Below are 21,681 nucleotides of genomic sequence, written 5' to 3'. Positions count from 1 at the left end.
GTTTACTTTTTTTGTATGTTGATCTTAAGGGGCCATGTCAACCCATTCCATAACCACTCATTTCATGTATAGCGCCACCTAGTTTAAAAAAAATAAATAAAAAAAAATTGGTGTTGTAATCGCAGGTCCTGTGACCTAACATGGTCAAAACTGCACGAAATTGGAAGTGTAGGATCATTATGACACCCTCTGAAGGCACGCCAAGTTTCATGGAATTCTGTTCATGGGCGGCCATACAATAAATTAATTTATGTTACTATACACCAACTTGCCTGTAGGTGGCCGGACACAGTTTCCTTTGAATATCTTGAGAACCGTAGAGCCTAGGATGACCAATTTCTTTGCATATGTTTGCCTCCAGTGGTCATGTTAACCCATTCCATATGCACACATGTGCATAAATAGATATTCACACACACACACACACACACACACACATACATTCACAGTAATCATACGTATGACACATACACACACAGAAGACATATGTATGCATGCATGCACATGCACACACACAGGCACACCCACAAGCACATGCACACGCACACACACACACACACACATAAACGCGTACACGCACACAGGCACACAATTCAAGAATTATGAACAGGCAAGATGGGGGTGGGGTTGTATCAAATGTTTTTACATGTGAAATCTATGAACTAATCATGTTTTGGTACTTTGGTCTAGCAGATACCAGTGATAATTGAGTGTGCATAAATCAATTCAGTGAGACAATCCTATATGCCTTTCACCTTTTGTTTTTAGCCAGCAGCCAGACCAGCAGACTTTGCTGAATTACTGAAGCTAAGCAGGCTTAGTACTTGGATAAGAAACCTCCTTGGAAGAGTAGAATCCTGCTGGAAGCGGTGTTGGTGGCTGGCCAGTAGGTGGCACTCTTCCCTGTGGCCAAAAGCCACCAAACATATCAATCCCAATGTCCTATTGCAGTGACAGGGACACTGTACTGCAGGAAATGTTTTCCTTTGCATGAATGTTAAATCGAGGTCCTGACTCACCATGGTTGATCCCAAGGCACTTATCACAAAGAGTAGGTGGTTCCCTGATTTGCTTTATTTATGTACACATACATAAAGACACACACACAAAAACACACACACACTACACATGCACACACACATTCATGCACACACATGCACACACATGACATGCACACAAACACATAAACACACATACACACACACATGCACCCACACATACAAACACACCTACAAACACACGCACACACACACACACTCACACACAAAAAAACACACACAAAACACATATACACAACCACACACTCTGCACACACTAAATTACAAACACACAAAAAAGGAACAAAGTAGGAAATGAACACAATTTGACAAGCGTGACTTATTTTTCTAGTTTTAATTCAAATGTTAGCAAAAGTAAATACAGGCTGCTAGGCTCTTCAGGATTGTCTGTACCAATGTATGTTTAAAAGCGATGTTTGTGACTCAAATTACCCTGCCATCTCTTCCATGCTCTTGAAGTTGCTGGAATAGTGTGGCTTGGTCCAAACCACTTTATTTGTTTTCTGTGTACAGTGCCAGGAGGACTTTTGCTTTGAGAAGGGATCCCGTTAATCCTGTTTAGATCTATTTCATTTCTGAGACTGACCAGTATGGTCCTGTATGGAGCAGTATTTTCCAGTACTGACTGGTATGCCAAATATAACACACTTTATTTTGTGGACAGAATGCATTCGTTGTGCTACAACAGCAGTTCATTTATTCCAAACACTGTAATGTTTTTTTCTCTCCTATGAACAACAGAGACACATTAGCATTTTGCATATGAAATACTGAAGATAGAATGCTCTTTTGTACAAAGAAATCAAAATGGATTTTTTTTCTTACTGCACATGCACTAAATTCACCATTGCACCTTCATGGACAAAAGGCTGAATACGCTCCTCTTTTTATGTACAAAACAAACTATTTTTTAACAACAAAAGTAATTCTGTTGATAAGTAATTATCCACATAACAGTTCTGCTTCTGTATGATGGAAAGTATGATGTGCACAAATGGTCTTTGGTCTGATTTAGTGAGTCATCAAGTTTTAGAAGGAAGTCCGTCCACTGAAGCAAATACTGTTCCCTGTTGTATAGACATCAGTGATTTGCTGAAGTACAAAGGAATTATGTCCATAGGCTACATTATAGATATGATGTATTGGTAATTGTTGGTATTTGTGGGTGCCCACATCAAGGGCTTGTGGTTTGTCTGATTGTGTTGCTGATGGGTAGCCTGGCGGGCCATCCTATATCATTGAAATGTATAGTCTGGAATCGAACCATTCACCTTGCTTAATCAAAGGCGGGCAGAGAATTGTCTTTCAAACTGCCTAGGCATGCAATAGGCCAGCCTTATGACCATATCCATTATCCGGGTCGGCAAAACGGCAAATACATCCTTCTTGAAAGGAATGACTTAAGTGCATTGTGTTGCTCAACTTTCAAAGAAAAGCACAAGTCCAACTCCTCCAAAGTTTATAGCGCCGATTAAAAACAACCGCTCTTAGGTTCGCCATAGCCACCTTCCTTGTTGTTCTCATGGGACTGTCGTTATCCTGTTAAGCCATGCCTTAAGACTCTAACAAAATAGCGCTGTGATTGGATGAAGTCCACGGCGTCAGCCAATAGAAATCCCTATGGTTTGATACTAGACGTACAGGCTGAGCAAATTAATCTGCCGCCGCTAGGGTGCGTCTAGATTTCTAGGCTAGCTGATGGGATCATAAACAGCCACAACAACAAAGAGGAAGGACCGAAGAATTTGCTGCCACTTGTTGGTATTTGTGGATATTTGTTGGTGCACTCATCAAGGGCTTGCAGATTGTCTGGTTATGTTGCTGATCGGATCATAAATGGCCACAGTAACGAATGATTGAAGAATTTATGTGGAGGAGGACCCCTGTTGAGCCTTCTGGAGGTGTCATAGTCCTAATTCCTAAGGACCCTGTAAAATGCTCACCTACACGCAAGGCGTAACCGATAACAAAAGCTCACCAGTTTTTAAGAAAAACAGCGTCGTGTAGACTAGGCTGCTCTGTTGGTGGTGTTTTGTTTTTTGATGGTAATAGACTTGTTGCTGGGAAATCCCAAAACCACAAGCACAAGGAATTGAACACCTCTCCCGTGTATATCTGATATAGGACTTTGGTCCATACATTCCGTGAGTTAGCATCTTACAGAAAACATTCTGTCAACGAAAGCAAAGGCACTTTCATAGACATGACGTAGACATAGACGGTGTAATTCCATAAATATGACTTTTATGGTTTTCCCAAGACCTGATGGCTTTTCATCTGATGTCTGACGCCTAATTCTGACATCTGAGGATGTCCTAATATATACACCCTACCACTGTTCAATATTCAGAAAATATATCTCAATAGGAGAAACAGGACCCAGATACACAGCATATTGTGAAGAAATACTGACCAGCGGACTATATATTATCCTTTACATAATGGAACACAATGTTTGCTCCAGGAGATAGAACAGACCACATGCACAAGAGAGCCTGTGCATTTTATAAAGTATTTATGAATTTGTGAAGATTATTGATAACATGGCAACATGACACATCTACCACAGCAGGCTCTCTGACACATCTTTTTTTTATGTAATGATCATCATGTTTTGTCCATTTACCCTTCCACAACCCCAGTCACCTTGTGTCCATCTTTCAACGGAAGTGTCTGTCAGATGCCCAGAGAGAAGGCCAGGCTGATCTAATTGAGTTCTGTCTCCTCAGGTGCCCGTGGTCTCAGCCACACAGCGGTGGCTCCCCATTCAGCCTAATGGTCTTTAATGTGGGAGCAGTGTGACTGCAGCCCACTAATGTTCACAGGGATGGGCCAGTGGATGGCTGGCATGGAGGAGAATCATGTATGTGACCACATGGTGTGATGTGAAGAGGTGGCAGTTCAGACATGCCCCTCTTCTCCTTGATTTCTTTTAATTGTATTTTTCCAATAACGTGCCTGCTGTTTTCTGTTATCTCTTGAAAGAAAATAATATCTCAAAACCCTGTAAGAATCCAAGTAGTCCATGTCTCCATGCAGGTGTTTACAAACAGGTATTTTAAATAACCTCTATGACACTTTATAGAAGCTAGGGATGGGGATGCAGCAGAGTTGATTCATTGTGATTATAGCAAAATACCGGTAAATGATGCATGTGAAAAAATAGGTAATTAACAGGTCCAGCCCATCACAAGGTCATGCTTTTAGTGTCTGGCCATGCAGCATGCAGTTAAGTACTGAACCACTAGTACATATACTGGAGAATTATAGCAGATTTTTATGTCCTAAAATGTCTTAAGAACTCGTGAACACTTGAGAGTTTATTATTAATTGCATGATTCAATTTCCTGTTCATTATATACCCTTAATTAGCCAGTCAATCAGCTTGAGGCCTGTGGTGCAGGAACCTGATTGAACTCCGGCCATCTGTAGGTTAAAAACTACTGTTTATCGTAGCGGGACATAACTAACTAGCCAATTAGCAGCTGCTGCTCCAGAACCACTAAGACGTCCATGTTATTAAAATGTAGCCTTGCCCTGGCCCTGTTGTCCTTTTCAGTGCAATTATGGTGGAGCACACTGCTGCCACTCTCTTTACAAATTGGCTCCAGAACATACACAGGAAGTATCTTTCCAGTTACATGTAAATGAAAAGGAACAAAACATATTGCTCTCATGTCCAGTCAGGACACTATAAGAGTCACCCAGTTGAGTATGAGAAAGCAGCACTGGAATGCAATGTGCATGTGAGACTTAAAAATAGCTTCATTGCACATGTTGCAAAGGACGGCTCTATATTGGATGTCAAAACACACTCACCAGGGGATTCAGCAAAAACAAGTCACACACACCAGTCAATCTAGTCTTTCTGAAATTGCAAGCGAGCAAGCCTCAAAACTCCTCAGTCGATCTTCCTGGAGTAAGAGGCCTGTCATCACATTCTGTTCGAGCTGCCACTGACCACTGGCACAGGATGTCACAGGGACGATTTGTCTTTTCCCCTTCCGCTTTGCGCTCACTGGAGAGGGACAAGGAGCTGCTGGAGAGGGAACAAAGCCAGAGACGTCTGGCAGCTCCTGCAGTTACCAGCTACTTTCTGAGAAAGGAAGTGAGAGAGAAAAGCATAGCATGGAGTCACGGATCTCCTCAGCGCCCTGCTTTGATATGCAAAGACCTAGTTGTCCAGAATGCCCTGTATACGGGGGACCTGGAGGCTCTGCGTCAACTGTTCCCCAAAGGAGCACCGGTCAATCTGGTTATTCAGCCTGAAGGAGGAGACATGATCTGGGTGAACAAGGGTGGTGAGTCCTTGCACTTGTACTGTGTTTGGAATTGCAAGGTTTCATAAATGATGGCTGCTTTATTAGAGCACTATAGGGCTATTGGTGTTCTCACTATCAGGCCCAACTGAGGTATGTGACTTCACATCATTTTGTTTTAAAGAAGCATATTGAAAAGCCAAAACCTTTATGCTATTCATCAAGTTACAGCATATCTCATGGACTACGATGAACTTCACTTGCACAGTTCAACAGAGCAGAGATACAACATCTAAAGGAAGTTATCAATCCAAACACTAAAAGGAATACTTAGAGCTACAATGGTGTGACTATGGTGGCTAAAAAGGGTCATATATTAGACTTTTACCAGTGAACTATTAAGAACTACAAAAAAGTCTGATCAGAGCTATGACACTGCACAAAAGCAAACATTCTTGAATTCAATTAGAATTTAGCTTCAGATAAATAACTTAAATCAAGGTGCTCTGGGCTGTAGCAGTGTAAACTGTGATGAAATATCATGACAGCCACTGCTAAATCATCTCACCTACAACTCTTTGGTTGTCATGGCAACAATAAATGTTTAGTTATGTATGTAACATTATTTGTTTATTTTTAGTTATGCTTTAAAGAAGACACTCATTAAACAATACAAACATACACTGCAGTTCAAAAGTTTGTGGAAATTTCCCTTCCGCTCCATTATAGACAGAATACCAGCTGAGATCAGTTGCATTGTTTTTTTTTAATCAGGGCAGCAGTTCTCAGATTATATTATGTGCTTACATAATTGCAAGTCACAAGACAGAATACAGCCTTTGTTTGTCATGGTCCCGATATTACCAGTGAACACTTCGGGGCCCTAATTGAAATGCTGGGGAAAGTGTAAAGTCAGTCTATGAGTCGAGTTCATGTGCATAACTAACAGCATCATTTGGTGTCAGACAGTTTTGCTGACCCGCCACTGATTGACCTATGGATGTTTCTCATGGTATTAAATTTGCAAATGAATTCTGCATAGTTATTAAGTAAGCTTTAGTTAGAATTTTAGACTGCACTTTATCCAGCATTTGAATTAGATCCCTGGGTTGTTACTGCATAATACCCCAATAACTTAATTGTTCATATGGTGATTATATAGAAAGGAATATTTTATTTTAGTTGGAGAAATTGTCAATCAATTAGAACGTAATGCCATGTGCACCATGGTTATGGTTTAAGACTATGGGCACCCCCTACCTACAACCAAACAGCCATTTTGGGGGATAGGCGATTGGAGGTGGGATATACTTTCCTGTAGAATCATACCCATTCCACCTGTGAATGGCTGTGGTGGAAGATAGTAGACCTTTTTATTGAATGAATGTGCATTGGCATATTAATCTCTAAACATCTTTAACAACACTATTTATTAGCCAACATAGCTCTGTTACAGCCGACTCAGAAGCCACAACATAAAGAGGGAGTTGGACAACAGCAATAAGGTTAACAAATAATATATTCATCAAAAGTAATGAAATGCAATCAAAAGAGATGTCTATGGGAAATAAAAGATGTATGTGCACATGTCTAATACAAGCAGGCTTGTGGCCACGTTGCAGGAAGGTTGCCAGAAGGTTAGGTCGCCGTGACCAGCTGGCAACTTATAGGCAACATGGCTGTTTAGTTGTGTGTTAACTGGGATATAGGATAGCCTACCCACTCCCCATACAGTGCTATATGATTGACTTGAAGAGCGATAGAAAACTGATTAGCGCAAATGAAAGCTTGTGCTATACTCGTGCTGCCAGTGCCCAGAGTCTAGGCTAGTCTACTGCCCGTAAGAAAAATCGCCCCTGATTTAGGGTGTTGTAAAATAACGAAGTTGTTGGACGTTTACATAGGTTAAACATGTTTAGCTTAAAGTGTATCCTATGTTTATTTTGTTCCCTATGCCTGTTTCATTCATCCGGACCATGAGGGAGGAATTAAACATTATGTCGTCAACCTTTTTTCCCCAATTGGAGTCACTATTTCTCTGATAGGCTACTTGGAATGGAGCAACACTAAGGATAAGAAAATAAACCACATCCAACATGAATTTGAATTAAAAAGAAATACATAAACAATGTCTAACTTATTAGGCCTAAGCTATAGCTCATCCTGAGCATCAACAGTTTCTTGATAGCCGCAGTAATGTTAGGCTACTGACCATCAGGAACCCTGAATCGGCTGATATTCCGAACACAGGCAGGCAAAAAAAGGCTGTTGCCTTTCCCCAGTCTCTTGCCTTCTGGATCCTCCTGAAATATGTATCCAGGACCCCCTGTCCATGTGTGGCACAAAGCTATGGTGCTCTACATACTGCCGATTTCACAAGAGGATTGACACCACCAGTCCGCCCCTGCTCAAGCCAGCCTGGGCTCTTCCTACTAACTGACAGGCAGGTCTTGCTACAGGCCTCCTGTTCCTTAATCATCCTCAACTGTTCATCACTGTATTGCACCTCGTACAGGTAACCACAAGGAATCGGATTCGCACACCAGATCTTTAGAAACCCCATTTGCCATATCAGTTGGAAAATTACCATCCGCTATCGTCCTTACTTATCAGCTTTCTCCGCAGAGCAAGAGCCTAGCCTGTTAGCTAGCTTAAAAGAAAGATGGTGGACACTATTTCTAAAATCTGGAGGTCACACTCCCATAGGCAGTAAAAGAAAGCCCACCCCTTATGGGCGGTTGAAAGCATGCGGAACTAGACATGTAGTCTCTAGCCTCTGCCCAAAAAAATCCCCTGATGACGCAAATTGACGATTTTTGCGTCATCAGAGGATGTTTTCCTGACAAAATATACAGATATCTCTCGTCTCAGGGGGGACATGAGGGAGGGAAGCACGGCCATTCGAAAATACTACTGGGTTTCTACTGATACAAAGCTTAATGCTAATCGCTGAAGTGTCCCTTTAAAAGTGGCCCAATCAAGAGAGAGAACAATCCCTAATATACCACCACACAGGCGCGCCTGCAGGTGTACTCAACGAGAGAAAATTTCCCTTGTGTGTGTGTATTCACACCAAATTGGCCTACCATACCTGCCCAACTATGCACAGTATCCCATTAGCTCTATGCCATCAGGCTATTTACAATTTTCTATTAAGTAAGTGAACACATTATCAAAATTTACGTGCACACATTTTGTTTGAGCAGGGGAGAGGGTAGGCACGTGCGTACCATAGCATTAATTCCTGCAGGCGCCCCCACACGCAGCCACACTGGGTGTGCACGATCAACTAATTATCCATGCCAGGCCTGTACTGCCTGCACACTGATCATGCCAGGCCTGAGGGGGGCACAGGTTATTTTTGTCTGATGCACTTTTGGTAGGGCAACAAATTGTACATATGTAATATAAATGTAAATTACATTTTTAAACCAAAAGTAGCCTATAATGTTGATCAACATGATGAAATGAACAATAAAAGTATTGTTTCGATTCTAAAAAACTGAAGACTACCACAATGTGCTGCTCATGAGTGTGCAGCAAAAAAAGTATTCTGCTCCTGTCCCTCATGTCAGGAGAATCTGGGACAGTGGAAATATCATCTTGCAGCCCTCAACGCTTAAAATAGTCTCGCTGGCCCAGTCAGGTTACAGATAGTGTCAAAACAGAGAGAGTCAAAACACCCGCGAGGAAACAACTACCGCTAATGCCCAGTCAAAACATCTCTAACAAACAACGTGCAATTAAGGACAGTTGGGCCTATTTCCAGGAAACCTGACACTGACCTATTGAAAGAAAAAGACGCTGGGCTCATTACACGCCCTCATGGAACCAAAGGTTAAGTACCGAAAACCGAAGGCATTTCGGAACGATGTGATCGCCACTGCTAAGGCAACGGGGGAAATCCTGCAGTTCTGGAATGCTCTACTGATGGGGGACGACTTTACTATCATTAGTGTAATCGATGACCCCGAGTATACCTACCTTATTGATGCCGTGTACGACACTAGCAACATTGATGAGTGGAAAAACTACAGATTTAACTACCGAGTGCTGAGTATGTCTCATGATATGAAATTATTTTATCTAATGTGTGATAAGTATATGAAGCCTAAATGTTATGTGCGTTGAAGTTTTTTAATGCTTAATTATATATTCTCTAACAAGGCTGCTGTTGGTCTGTTGCTAGTTGTTGTTTTTCCTTTCACTTGGTTATTATAGACAGTAAACGAGATGCTGTTCCTAATTTTTGTTGGTTTTTAGGCGATTTCTTAAGAAATACAACAACTGATACTCATCAAATTAATCTTAATGATTTGTAAAATTGACAATTGAGTGAATCTTATAAAACACACAACTGCTAGTTAGTTATAATAGTTACATATAATAGTTGTCAGGTTGTACCTGATATCTGTTTCAAAAAAATCTTCTCTCAAATGAATAATTCTGTGTGCCAGCTGACCCATTGAAAACAACATTCAGATCTGGGGTGTCTCAGTAAACCTGAAAGGTGTACCTTTGTAGGTTTACTTTGTAGGATTGTTTAATAAACCATCTCTTACGATTTCCCTTTAGACAGGCCATCTAAAGTAATATCTTAAGACTTAATCCGTATTTCTGGGTTGATGTTTTTCATAGATTCACATAGACCTTTTACCTGTCAAGACTCAGATTGGCATTCAGGTAGAATGCTCTGGGAAACATAATTCTGGGCAGTGAAAGTGACCAGTAAAGTAAGAGATAAAAGGGTTCCATCAGTGGGTTTGAGATAGAGGTTATTAAAGGTTTTCTATAGAAACAAAGTAAGAACCTGTTTTTCTGAGAGCGATGCAAAGTTTAAACGACCACCCTTTAACTCTTCACAGGACTTTGGTCTCTCGCCTACGAGCAGGAGCTCACCACACCCCTGCACATCACAGCCGGCCGTGGCTTCACTGAGTGCTTGAGGCTCTTGCTCCTGAGAGGTGCTAATGTTGACCTGGCACCAGGCGGCACCACTGCTCTGCACGAGGCCTGTGAGGAGTGCCAGGGCGAGTGTGCCAAGCTGCTGTTGTCATATGGTGCTAACGCCAATGCGGTGAATGAGGATGGTCTCATGCCCTTACACGTCTGCACAGAGCTGGAATCCATTGAGTGAGTGCATGTTAAAAGTACAAAAAAATGGCACATGTCTCCTTTCCTGGTCCAAGACACTTCTTTCAGACACTCCTTATCTTGTCCAAGTGGGTGATGCTTTTAAGTTAGTGGCATGGTCATTTTGTGCTAACACAGTATTCTTTGTATGACAAAACTGTTACTTGTATTATGAACCTACAGTTACACTCTAAATGTACTAATTTGAAACAACATCATTCATTCAGATTGCAATGATGGGTAAAGGTGTTTTTTACTGAGATCCTTTCTATTTTAGCAGAATTACAAAAGCATATAACTAGAATATTTTCCATCTGCATATATCTTATCTTATGCATATGATACAAATATATTTTATCATCCTGAACGCAGATGTGCTAAACACCTACTCCAGTTTGGAGCTGCTGTGAATGGCCGAAGCCTGGAGGAGGATGACAGTCCTCTCCATGTGGCCTGCCGCCACGGCCTGCCTGACCACGTCAGCCTCTACCTGCGCTACGGGGCCCACCTGGAGCATCACAACGATGAGGGCAAGAGCCCGCTCAACGCCGCCTGTTCTCAGCCACAGGAGAAGGCTACTCTGGGCCGCTACTACCAGGTGTGCCAGCAACTGGTGGATGCCGGGGCCAAGGTGGGCACAGAGGACCTGCAGCACCAGACGCCGCTGCACATGTCCTGCAAGAACGTGAACCCGGACGTGGTGGACCTCATGCTGAAAAACGGGGCCCACGTCAATGACATGTGCTACGGGGGCAACGCGCCCATGCACAACGTGCTGAAAGAGGTGGCCTACAAGCCAGAGCATGAGCCAGAGAGAGTGGTGCAAGCGCTGCTAAACTACGGATCAATACGAGTCTGGCCAGGAGCACTGCCCCAGGTGAGATGGTTGTTGAGGTGAGAGGGTGTCATTGAAACTTTCCTTACTAATGCTTTACTATTACCATCACCAGTTTGGCACTACTGATTGTCATCATGATAGATAGGGAACCAGCACAAAGAACTGATCAGTAAAAATCAGATGGTCAGTGAAGGTCAAAGGGTCATTCCATGTCAAATCACCCAGAGGCTCACAGGTCATTCTCTCAGAAAAATCTGAAAAAATTACAGGCCTTCCTGTATGTCAGCTGTGCATGCTATGTTGGAAGTTGGACAAAAAAGCTTGTTCACCAAAATGCTTAAAATGACTTCAAATTAAAAAAATATTTGTTCAGTACATACAGTATGGCACTTTGGAGATTGTCTTCGCCTGTTGCTAGTCAGTCAGCACCAAAACAAATGCACATTCCAAATGTGTGACTCCTTGGCAACATGTCACTTTGGTGTTGATGTTCTTTCTAATAATGATTCATGTCCATCATTCTCATCTCATGTATGCTCAAAGCTTTGTAAGGTTTATGTGGGATAGTTTCTATTAGGGGAATCTTCAGGGTGTTTTTACACATAGAAGTCTGGACCAATTAGGAAAAAATTTAAGAAACTAAGGTATCCTTAGGTATCCTAATACCTTTTATACATCTTTTATAAAAGGCCAAGCGGCATGTTATTAAACTCAACCCTTGTCAATAATATCACCACATGCACATCATCATCATCATCACTTAAAAAATGGTTCAGAACACATTTTGATCATTCATATTGCTGGCAGTGTGCTACACTGTACATACTCACTTGTCCCACTTGAGTCAGACAAATTGCCTGATTCCTAATTAGCCAAATGTTAATCGGAGATTAATTAGCACTAATTGCAGAAATTCTTCGTGCATCTCCCAGAGGGGGGCTCAATCTGTTCGTCATGCCAAGTGTTTAATTATTCTATGTGTTTCCCCCGGACGTAAAACCTTGGCCCCGCATCTCCTATGAACAAGACAGGGCTCCTGAACTCCAGTAGTAACCTCTTCTGATGCCATCGACTGCTTAACATCGCAGTGCTTAGCATACTTCAGGCATTTCAATGTATTGCTTAAATAGATGCCTATAAGTAGATGGTCAAAAATCTGCATTCCCACGGGCGTCAAGCCAAGGTATGGGCGTTAAAAAGAGTTTTAAAAAGGTTAATGATAACACTATGACCAGAAACCATTGCAATCCTGAAAAAAACTGCATTCAGGTTTACTAGACTAATAAGGCCGGCTGACTGTTTCATGTTGTCAATGCCTTTCAGGTTTTGAAATACTGTTGCACTTCTCCTCGTGTCATTGAGGTTCTCTTGAATGCCTATGACCGCCTCAAAATCACAGAAGCCTGGGTGGAGGCTGTGCCACCCGAAGTATTCAAGGTAGGCTGCAAGATCATTTGTCTTTGGACTTCAGGTACTATATACAGTATATTGTAACATGGAAGAATGCTGATAATACTTTAATTATTAACGATAATATAATTTGTTTTATTATATTCCAATTGGCTAGAAAAACAATGCATCTTCATTATTGAATGCATAAAATGTATTGAAAAAGCCTTCTACCTAATTACATAGCTCTGTACCCGAATACATAAGTTCCCCATAGCAAAGAACACTTCACTAATGTCATTATTATCTCCCATAGCAACACCAAGGTTTCTATGAGTCAGTGTTCGCTCTGACCCAAACACCTCGGTCACTGCAGCATTTGGCTCGCTTCAAACTACGGAACTATCTTGAGGGACGCCTGACAAAGGTGGTACCCAAACTCGACCTCCCCAACTTCTTGAAGAAATACCTTCTGCTGGATTTCAGAGACTACGTCCACTGAGGGCAGGTGTTTGTAACGCCTCGCTGCCCTTATATCCTGTATATATGGTTGAACATTGTGTCTTTCCACATCTGTATAATCTGGGTATAGGTTCACATGAAAGCTGTTTCTGTCTTTAGTTTCTATGCCAGACTGTAACTGTACATAATTGCACATCATTATCTAATGCTTGCAATACTGAGTTGAAGGTTATTTGCAAGAAAAGTGTGTTGTGTCCACTCTATAAAGCAGAGTGGTCTTTTAATTTGGCCACAGACGTGACTGCTCATGGATTTTGCCAGAGAATGCAATACTATGAAATATGTATATAATGGTTACACTATACAATGAAAGTGACATGTTTTAATGTAGTACTGTTGTTCAGACTATTTTAGTGTTTAAGTATTCAAATTACCATCTGAAAGACAATTGCATGGTAGTCTACAATATTGGATTAATTATTTTAACAAACTAAGATGTAATTAAACAAACATATTTAAATATTGATTTATATAGAATTTATTATTTAATTTGAAAAAGCTTCTTAATCTCAATCAAATATTTGCACTGAAGAGGCAAGTCATGCCATGAACAGCTAATGCTTATAGCCTACCACAAGGGGGTGCTACGGTCATTATGTGACCAATTACAAAATCGCTAATAGTAGCCTACCTTTTCCACAGTCAATTAAGTTTGGTGAAATAGGATTTAGGAATAAGACAATTAGCAAAACAAAATGCCATCTAATACAGAGAGATCAATGCCTTATGATGTTCATTCAGAAGTTCAATGTAAGCAACGCTGCACAAACCTTACAGTAGGCTATAACTGTCCCATGAGCAACATCACATACTCTTTGTAATTTCATAAAACTATGCCGTATAATCTGATTCAACAAGATGCTATTTGAATGCATTCCTTTTTTGATGTAGCCTACCATGCGGTCTATTATATCTATTATATTGCTTTAAATGGTCATACAAATTGTCAATAAATCATTGCATTTTTTTTCGCCATGTAACATCATCAACACCATGACAGATCATTTAAAATTATTCGTTTTATGTGATAGCCTTCTAGATTATAGAAAGCAACAAAAATAACACTATTGTGATTGAATGTGACTTTATCTTAAAATGAATAAATATTTTTTATTTGTTTGAATCTGGTGACATGCAAATGAAGGACAATGTAGCCTACGACATGCCGCCAAGCTATGCCAACAGACCTGGCACTATCCTCACCTAATATTAGGAAAGATTAGTAGAGGTAATATTCGAACTCGCTACATGCTTTAAAAAGCTTAGCCTAGGGTTTACTAAATTCCTAAATGACCATAGCCATTTTGATTGACTTTGACGTGCCAATTATGACTTAATAATCTTAAAAACGACATACGATTCTATATTATGGAAGTTATTTCTAAAGATTCTTGCCGCACTATTAAGATTGCCAAGTCGGTTTGAAAATGCTGTTAGGCTAGAAGAAGCGTCGCGGTCTATTATAGACTTTTTTTTTTTTTTAAACATATTTTCAAAAATAATACTTGTAGGCACTAGACTATAATAGCAGCCTACTTTTGTGAGCACTTAGTTGATTCATATTGCTAAGGGGCCAAAATAACTGTTCCGAAAACTAAATATGATGCTGATAGTTTAAATAAAATGTATGTCATATAAAATGATACATTTACTAGCCTTCTTGGTGACCCTCCGTCATTATCTTAAACACTGAAATCGTGTTTATTGATGTAGCCTAAGCTATGTTCAGTTTGCATCTATTCATGGACATTTAGTTTACGGCCGGAAATTAGATATTATATGGTTTGGCAAAGGTAGATTATAGGCTGCTAAAACGGGCACCAGTTCTTGGATTGTGACACCAGGACAGTGCGCTGACTTGGGTAATGGACCTGTCAGTAACCCATGTAAATGCCCTTCACTGCCAAAATGGATGATTCTATGGTCAAACTATATTGCTGCTTTAGATATCAAAACCACAGCAAGTATAATTTAAAATAATCATATATACTACTAATAATAATAATTATCATTATTATCATCATCATCATATGATAATACAACTATGTGTTCTAGACTACTCTTGGAGTTGTGAGCATTGTAATGTGTCCTATTTTAAAATAAAATGAAAAACAGACTTCCACTCTCCAAATTCAGAGACAGGGCCTCATCCAGCAGAGCAACCCGGTCGAGTGGAAGCCACCAAAGGCAATGTGCTTTACCACCGAGAGTCTAATAAGTCTTCCAGCCTTTACTTATGGTCGCAAGTCCACTTAATGAGACCGACGAGGAGAGCGAGAGAGAGGGAGAGTTTGGTTTCAATAGATCAAAGAGCGCTGCCGCTGAATGGAGTCATTTGCAATTAGAAGAATAATTAGCATTTCCTGGTCCTGCATTGCTAATCAGAGTCGGAGGTGATATGTTTATGTCTTCATGCAATCAGACGGCCAGTTGGAGTGCCCGCGCCCCCGGGACTCAATAGGGGCTAATCATCATCACTTGGAATTGGCATTTAAACGGCAAAATGATCTCCGATCAAATTAACACTTGGGGAAAAGCGCACTGAGAAGATAGGACAATGTTTTTTTCACTCCAGCAAATGTTGATTTGTTCAAAATGGTAGTGTGGGGGGGCAGTCAACAGTAAGCTATTTGATGGTCAGTACAATATAGTCCTGATTTTTAATTAGAACGATAATTGCGCCATGAAGTTGAACTTTAGCGCATTTAATAGAGTTGGCTAATCTCATTTGAATATGATCAGATGATCCTCTCTGGGTTAAATTGAATTCGAGATAAAAGCTTCACAATACCAAATTTAGTGGCACTGCTCCTGAAATGCTATTGACCCCTTTCCCCTGTCCTTCATTCAAATCCAATTTTCACCAGAACATTTCTCTCCGGGGAATAGTTGTTGTAGCACTTCTCCTAGGCCAAATTCATTGTTTTTATCTCTAAAGAATAGAACAGCCTTTCTCTCACAAGTGGGGCAAAACATCTGCCTCTCCAACCCTCCCGACTCCGTTGCCATCAGTCCCCTGAATTCAAACAAAGCCGTCGTTGTTTTATGTCTTGCCTTGAATCCAAAGTAATTACTTATCATCAATCAAAATTAATAATAGTTGATTGGGTTGGTGTGGTCAACGATTACAGAGGGGGAAGGTCTAAAGCAGTCTCTCACACCGTTTCCAGTCAATGTGGACTGAGAGAAAGAGGGGGCTCGACCCATCTATTTGGTATCCACTGGGAAACTACCGCCTCTCAAGGCGGCCAAAAAAGTCAGAAGCTGAATAAGGAAATGAAGCGTAATTTGAGGAAGATGGATGAGTCCCGAGGGCAACACCCCCCTCTATCCTCTTCTATTGCAGATGATAAGCACTGTTCGTTTATGTGTGAGTGTGTGTGAGAGAGAGGGAGAGGTGGGACATAGAGATTGCACGAGAGAGAGAGGGAGAGAAAGAGAGAGAGACTGTGTTTATGTCTCAGTTTGTGACAAATAGGGGAAGAGGGACTGAGCTGAAACAAAAAAAGCGTCAGGTCACAGTCAGCAGAGAGGAGGGGACGACGAAAAACTGCTCACCGCGGTCACTGTGGATAATACAATCCGCGAGAGCTGCGAGACTTCTAGCTACCGGAGGAGTGATTTTCCTCTGTTTTTCTTCGAGAAGTTTCACTTGGAATTTAAATCGCGAGTGGACAGAATTTGCCTCAGAATGCAGCGACCGAGCGGACAAGGGACGGCGTTTTCAATTGACTCGTTGATTGGGACCCCGCAACCAAGGCCGGGGCACCTGCTCTACACCGGCTATCCCATGTTTATGCCGTATCGACCACTGATGATTCCGCAAGCCCTCTCTCATTCGCCTTTACCGTCCGGTATTCCTCCGTTGGCTCCTTTGGCGTCGTTCGCGGGACGACTCACGAATACTTTCTGTGCAAGTTTGGGACAGGGAATGCCTTCTATGGTGGCGCTAACAACAACGCTGCCGAGTTTTTCGGAACCACCGGACAGTTTTTATCCCCCACAGGAGATGCCTGGACCTCGATTAAGTACTGATCCAACTATTAGGAGACAGGAAAGCCCGCACTCCGAGGATCTGCACGCCAGAGAGAAAGCCTCGGAACTTCTCAACTTCTCAGAAACTTTCCAAACTATTACAGGTAAGATGAATAGCCATTTTGATTATTATCTCCACTGATCGCCTTATGTATCGACTGTAAAGGACTTTGCAATAATAATGTTTGACATTGTCATGTCATTGATCCATATGCACAGACAATTTTGCCAAGCGCAATTAAGAAGAAGGAATTTAATGGGAGCATTATGGCACCAATTAACACATGACAAAGTGTTAATGTTAAAAATCGTTGGTGAAGTGAATTGCTGGTCTTTCCCTCTTATTAGACAATACATGTTTTCTAAAGAGACATTGAACAGATATATCTGTTAAAGTTTCTCAAATAATTGAACTTGACTGACCCAAAATTGGTATTCACACACATGCACCTCATTTCATTTTAATGAACAATCATTAGGTGTCCTTCCTAGTATGCTTGATATAGCGACCAAACTATTTATGCATTTGCTTTGTACTTACTTGTATTAGGCTAACGCCTTGACCAAAATAACAATCCATAACAAACAAAATAAGGGCACATCAAGTAATGTTGAACATGCAATGTGCAGAAGGCCTGCAATTTGTTGAGTAAACCCAAACACACATCCGTGTATGAATATTAATATGTGATATGTAATTATAGGTGAGACCAAACTGTACAGTTCGGACGAGGAGAAGCTGGATCTAAAGTCAGCGGATGCGGCATGCAGTGATCGAGAGGACAGCTCCGGAGACAGTGAGAACGAAAGTTTCTCGGATGGGAACAACTGTGGGTCGTTATCCCAAAAGAGCAAACTCAAGCCCGGCTCTCAGGACTCCTTACCACCGGGAAGTTCTGCTGGCAAAAGTAGACGGAGACGAACAGCTTTCACCAGCGAACAGTTGCTTGAACTAGAGAAGGAGTTCCACTGTAAAAAGTACCTATCTCTCACGGAGCGCTCGCAAATCGCACACGCACTTAAATTGAGCGAGGTCCAGGTAAAAATCTGGTTTCAGAATCGCCGGGCCAAATGGAAAAGGATCAAAGCCGGCAACGTCAACAATCGGTCAGGGGAGCCGGTGAGGAACCCCAAAATTGTTGTTCCAATTCCAGTTCATGTCAACAGGTTTGCCGTCAGGAGCCAGCACCAACAAATAGAGCAAGGCAGTAGGCCCTGAGTCGGCGCTTTGATAGAACAGAGACACTGGACTGCTAATGTTAAATGCATGAAGCACAAAAGCAAGGATTCCACAAGAGTATCTGGGACAGATATCGTTTTACTGTAGCATATGGTCTTTATACAAATAGATGTTTTGAACAAGACTGTATATTTTCTTTTCCAAATGTGTTCTGGCCATTTATTTATTGGTTTTTTTTTGTAAATCTGTAAATATTGAACTTGTCTTAAGGACATATGTGCACTATGAAAATTTCGAACTGTAAAAACAATTTTAAAAATATTTATAAGTTGACGTTTAGTTAAATATCTGCATGTGTTATCGCCCTCCGGTTTAGCCTCTTGTTTTCACAGCTCTTACCACACCATTTAATTTATCATTTTGCATGTACTCCGAGACGTCTCCATTTAGTACTTTAGCGACTGTATTCTCCAGTTGTTTGTGAAAAGGGTGATGGGAAAAATAAATAATCAAAATAAGGGCAAAACATGTATTTACATTACTTTGTGATTTAAAATGTTTAATAGCCTGTGTTTAAATTACATAATTGGCAACCTTAGATAATTGACTGGTTGGCCAGTGATCAATTTATTTTGTGTAAAATTTTGGCTTTTGGGTAATAATTGCAGCTATTCTGGAGAAGTAGCCTATTCTAAATTGCATTGACATTTTAAAGTGTTGCCTTTTATAGAGGTCAGTGTAAAATGTCTTTGGTCGACAGTGGCGTTAGCCTTTCACTACCCCACATCCTGTCATGCAAAAGGCCGAAGAGATACAAGTTTGTATCAGAATCAATAATAGGGACTAGAACGAGAAGTTTGTTATGCAAACATTTTGTATCAACATCCAAAACAGACCTTTTGGTGAAATAGGAATATCGCATAACCCCTCAAAGTGTGCAGACTCTCGCAGAACTTCAACCTAAAACTACCTGATTTATATAGAGAGAGCAATATTACACTGATCTTCAGAGAATCGGGGTCTATTAAGAACGATCCATAACTCAAACAATTATAACAAATATTTTTTCGATATTCATAGCCTACTGTGCTATCTACGAATTTCTTTAAATTTGCCAGAGCCAGATGACCTCGTGTTTTTTTTTTTTTTTTTTTCATTTTATGTTTTTTTACGACCACTTGACTTTTAGGTTTTGCTTGATGATAGAAGAGAATATAGTTCCTCTTGCAGCCAAAGAGAGCGAAAGGGGGGAAAGGTTTTTGTAAATGAGCGAGGGTATCATTTATCTCTCTTTAGGAGGCCATGCTGTCGCAAGGTGGACTGATGGATCCCCATTAGAGCGGTCATATCCAACACATTGTAATGAACTTCACAATCAATCACTTTGGGTGAGCGAGAGCCATGGGTGGGGTGGGCCCATCCATACACACGCGCGCGCGCTCAATGAGAGCGATTTGGATTATGCTGGGCAATGGTGGAAATGATTAGACAAGTCTGTGTAAAATGAAATAAAACATCAATGACCCAGACCTTTTGAACAACTTGAAATACGTTCAGCCACGGTAATATAGGCTACGCCTTACTAGTCCTTAGAGCTAACTTTTTCCGTGTGAATTGGTCAGGCGCATTCAATTTTAATCCAACCGGACGAAAGAAAAATAAATCCAGATTATAAATACATATCCTACACAGTATTATGGCCACCCTTAAAACGCGGTGTCTGGTAAAACACCCACAAACGATAAACTGTAGGCCTATGTGACGGTTTTGTCTATCAGCGACAGCAGTTTGCTTAGGCCTGAAAGGGCGGTCAAGTGGCATGTCTCGACCTCCACTTCCCATGACGCGTGATATATTAAGATAGCACTTTCGCGCTTACTAGCTAATGGAGAGAACGAAGCTGACAGTTGGACGCAAAAGGACTCCAGTGCCTTGCCTACACTGTGACTTGTTCAAAGAGGATGTTATCTTCATGACATGTTCCCTACATCAATCTTGCAGGGCAAGACAAGTTTGAAAGCTGGACACTTTGTCTGAAAGTGCAGTTGTCCTATTTATATTTAAAAAAATATCAAATAAAAAACAGATACAAAACAATATCAATTGAGCCATAATGATATTCCTGCACTGTGAAAATTGCAGCAAAATAAAACTACGCTTATCAGTCTGCTGGAGCATTTCTAAATTCTGATCAGTCATCATCCAAAACAACATGAGAGGTACATTGTATATTGATGAGCTCGGGTAAGACAGGATAGACCACTTTGAAATGTTTCCTGTTGAAGGCCAGCTCCATTACCCCCAAAGAGTGAAAGCAATGTTTAGCTGACACCAGCGGAAGTGTTTATTCAGAACCACATTTTGATTTTTTAAACCAAAATATTACGTTTAATGGAATGGAGATGAAGGGTGTCTCTCAACTCTGAATGGATAAAGCCTCGTGTGTGTACCTGAAGAATGTGCCCACACTTCCAAAATCACTAAGCCCTCTGCCACAACGATCTGGGGCTGATTAAATGGAACTCTAAGTTAGTGTGCCGTTTCATAGTAGCAACTAAATACTCTCGGGACCCTTGTAAGTGACTTTAGTCCCAGTCTCTGTTATTTTATGCGTCATTATGGGCTGCCTGCCATCAATAGGCTAAAATGCAGAAGCAGTTATTCCTACAGTGACCCAGTGCATGGCTGTAATCTATGGCTGCATCAGGTCTTATAATAATTCAATCACATTTTAAATGTTAAATGTGTTTTGATAAGGTACAACCACTGGGACATTATCACTGGGCTTGATAACACTCCACTGGTTGAGAAGGAAGGCAATAGAGCGATGGGAATGTAAAAAGTGGGGGCAGCTAATGACTCCAGGGGGCATTTTGAGAGGGCACACTCCAGAGTAAGAGTAAACTAGCAGCGTTGGAAAAAGGCTGAACTGCATAGTGGTTTACAAATAGCATCATTGCTAGGCCAAGTGATGCTCTGGTGTCAAATCATTCAACAGCCTTTAAGAGGCTGGTCAAATGTACAAGGCATGCGCTCCTGTGGTGGATTAACTCCACTGTCCACACAGATGCGTAGAACATTGAGTCATCTGCAGCCACAGGATAAAGGGGCACATTACCACAGTGGTGCAAATATATATAAAAAAATAACCAGTGAAGACACACGTGACACATGACAAAAATATAGGAAACACAGTACAATGCCACAAGTAAAAATGGAATTTGTTTTCCCAACTGTTACATACATGATCCTAAACAACTCTGACCT

General features: G+C 41.1%; 2 protein-coding genes across 3 annotated transcripts; both read left to right on the top strand.

Annotated features, from left to right (window-relative positions):
* Positions 1-4,875: 4,875 nt before the first annotated feature.
* asb10 (ankyrin repeat and SOCS box containing 10) lies at positions 4,876-13,529 on the top strand. 2 transcript variants are annotated; one of them, XM_048259452.1, is made up of 5 exons: positions 4,876-5,359; positions 10,183-10,450; positions 10,823-11,327; positions 12,612-12,725; positions 12,994-13,529. In XM_048259452.1, exons 1-5 carry the CDS (start codon positions 5,032-5,034, stop codon positions 13,177-13,179), a joined length of 1,401 nt encoding a protein of 466 aa, XP_048115409.1. In that variant the 5' UTR covers positions 4,876-5,031; the 3' UTR covers positions 13,180-13,529. The 2 variants fall into 2 exon arrangements, with proteins under 2 accessions (XP_048115409.1, XP_048115418.1); XM_048259461.1 differs by lacking the exon at positions 4,876-5,359 and adding an exon at positions 8,953-9,374.
* A 749-nt stretch (positions 13,530-14,278) lies between these two features.
* gbx1 (gastrulation brain homeobox 1) lies at positions 14,279-18,940 on the top strand. The gene is made up of 2 exons (XM_048259472.1): positions 14,279-17,338; positions 17,939-18,940. Exons 1-2 carry the CDS (start codon positions 16,891-16,893, stop codon positions 18,451-18,453), a joined length of 963 nt encoding a protein of 320 aa, XP_048115429.1. The 5' UTR covers positions 14,279-16,890; the 3' UTR covers positions 18,454-18,940.
* Positions 18,941-21,681: the final 2,741 nt, after the last annotated feature.

The sequence above is a fragment of the Alosa alosa genome, chromosome 1 (assembly GCF_017589495.1).
Source record: "Alosa alosa isolate M-15738 ecotype Scorff River chromosome 1, AALO_Geno_1.1, whole genome shotgun sequence".
Classification (NCBI taxonomy): Eukaryota; Metazoa; Chordata; class Actinopteri; order Clupeiformes; family Clupeidae; genus Alosa; species Alosa alosa.
Note: the sequence above shows the minus strand (reverse complement) of the source record. Positions and strands in the feature narration are given on the sequence as shown.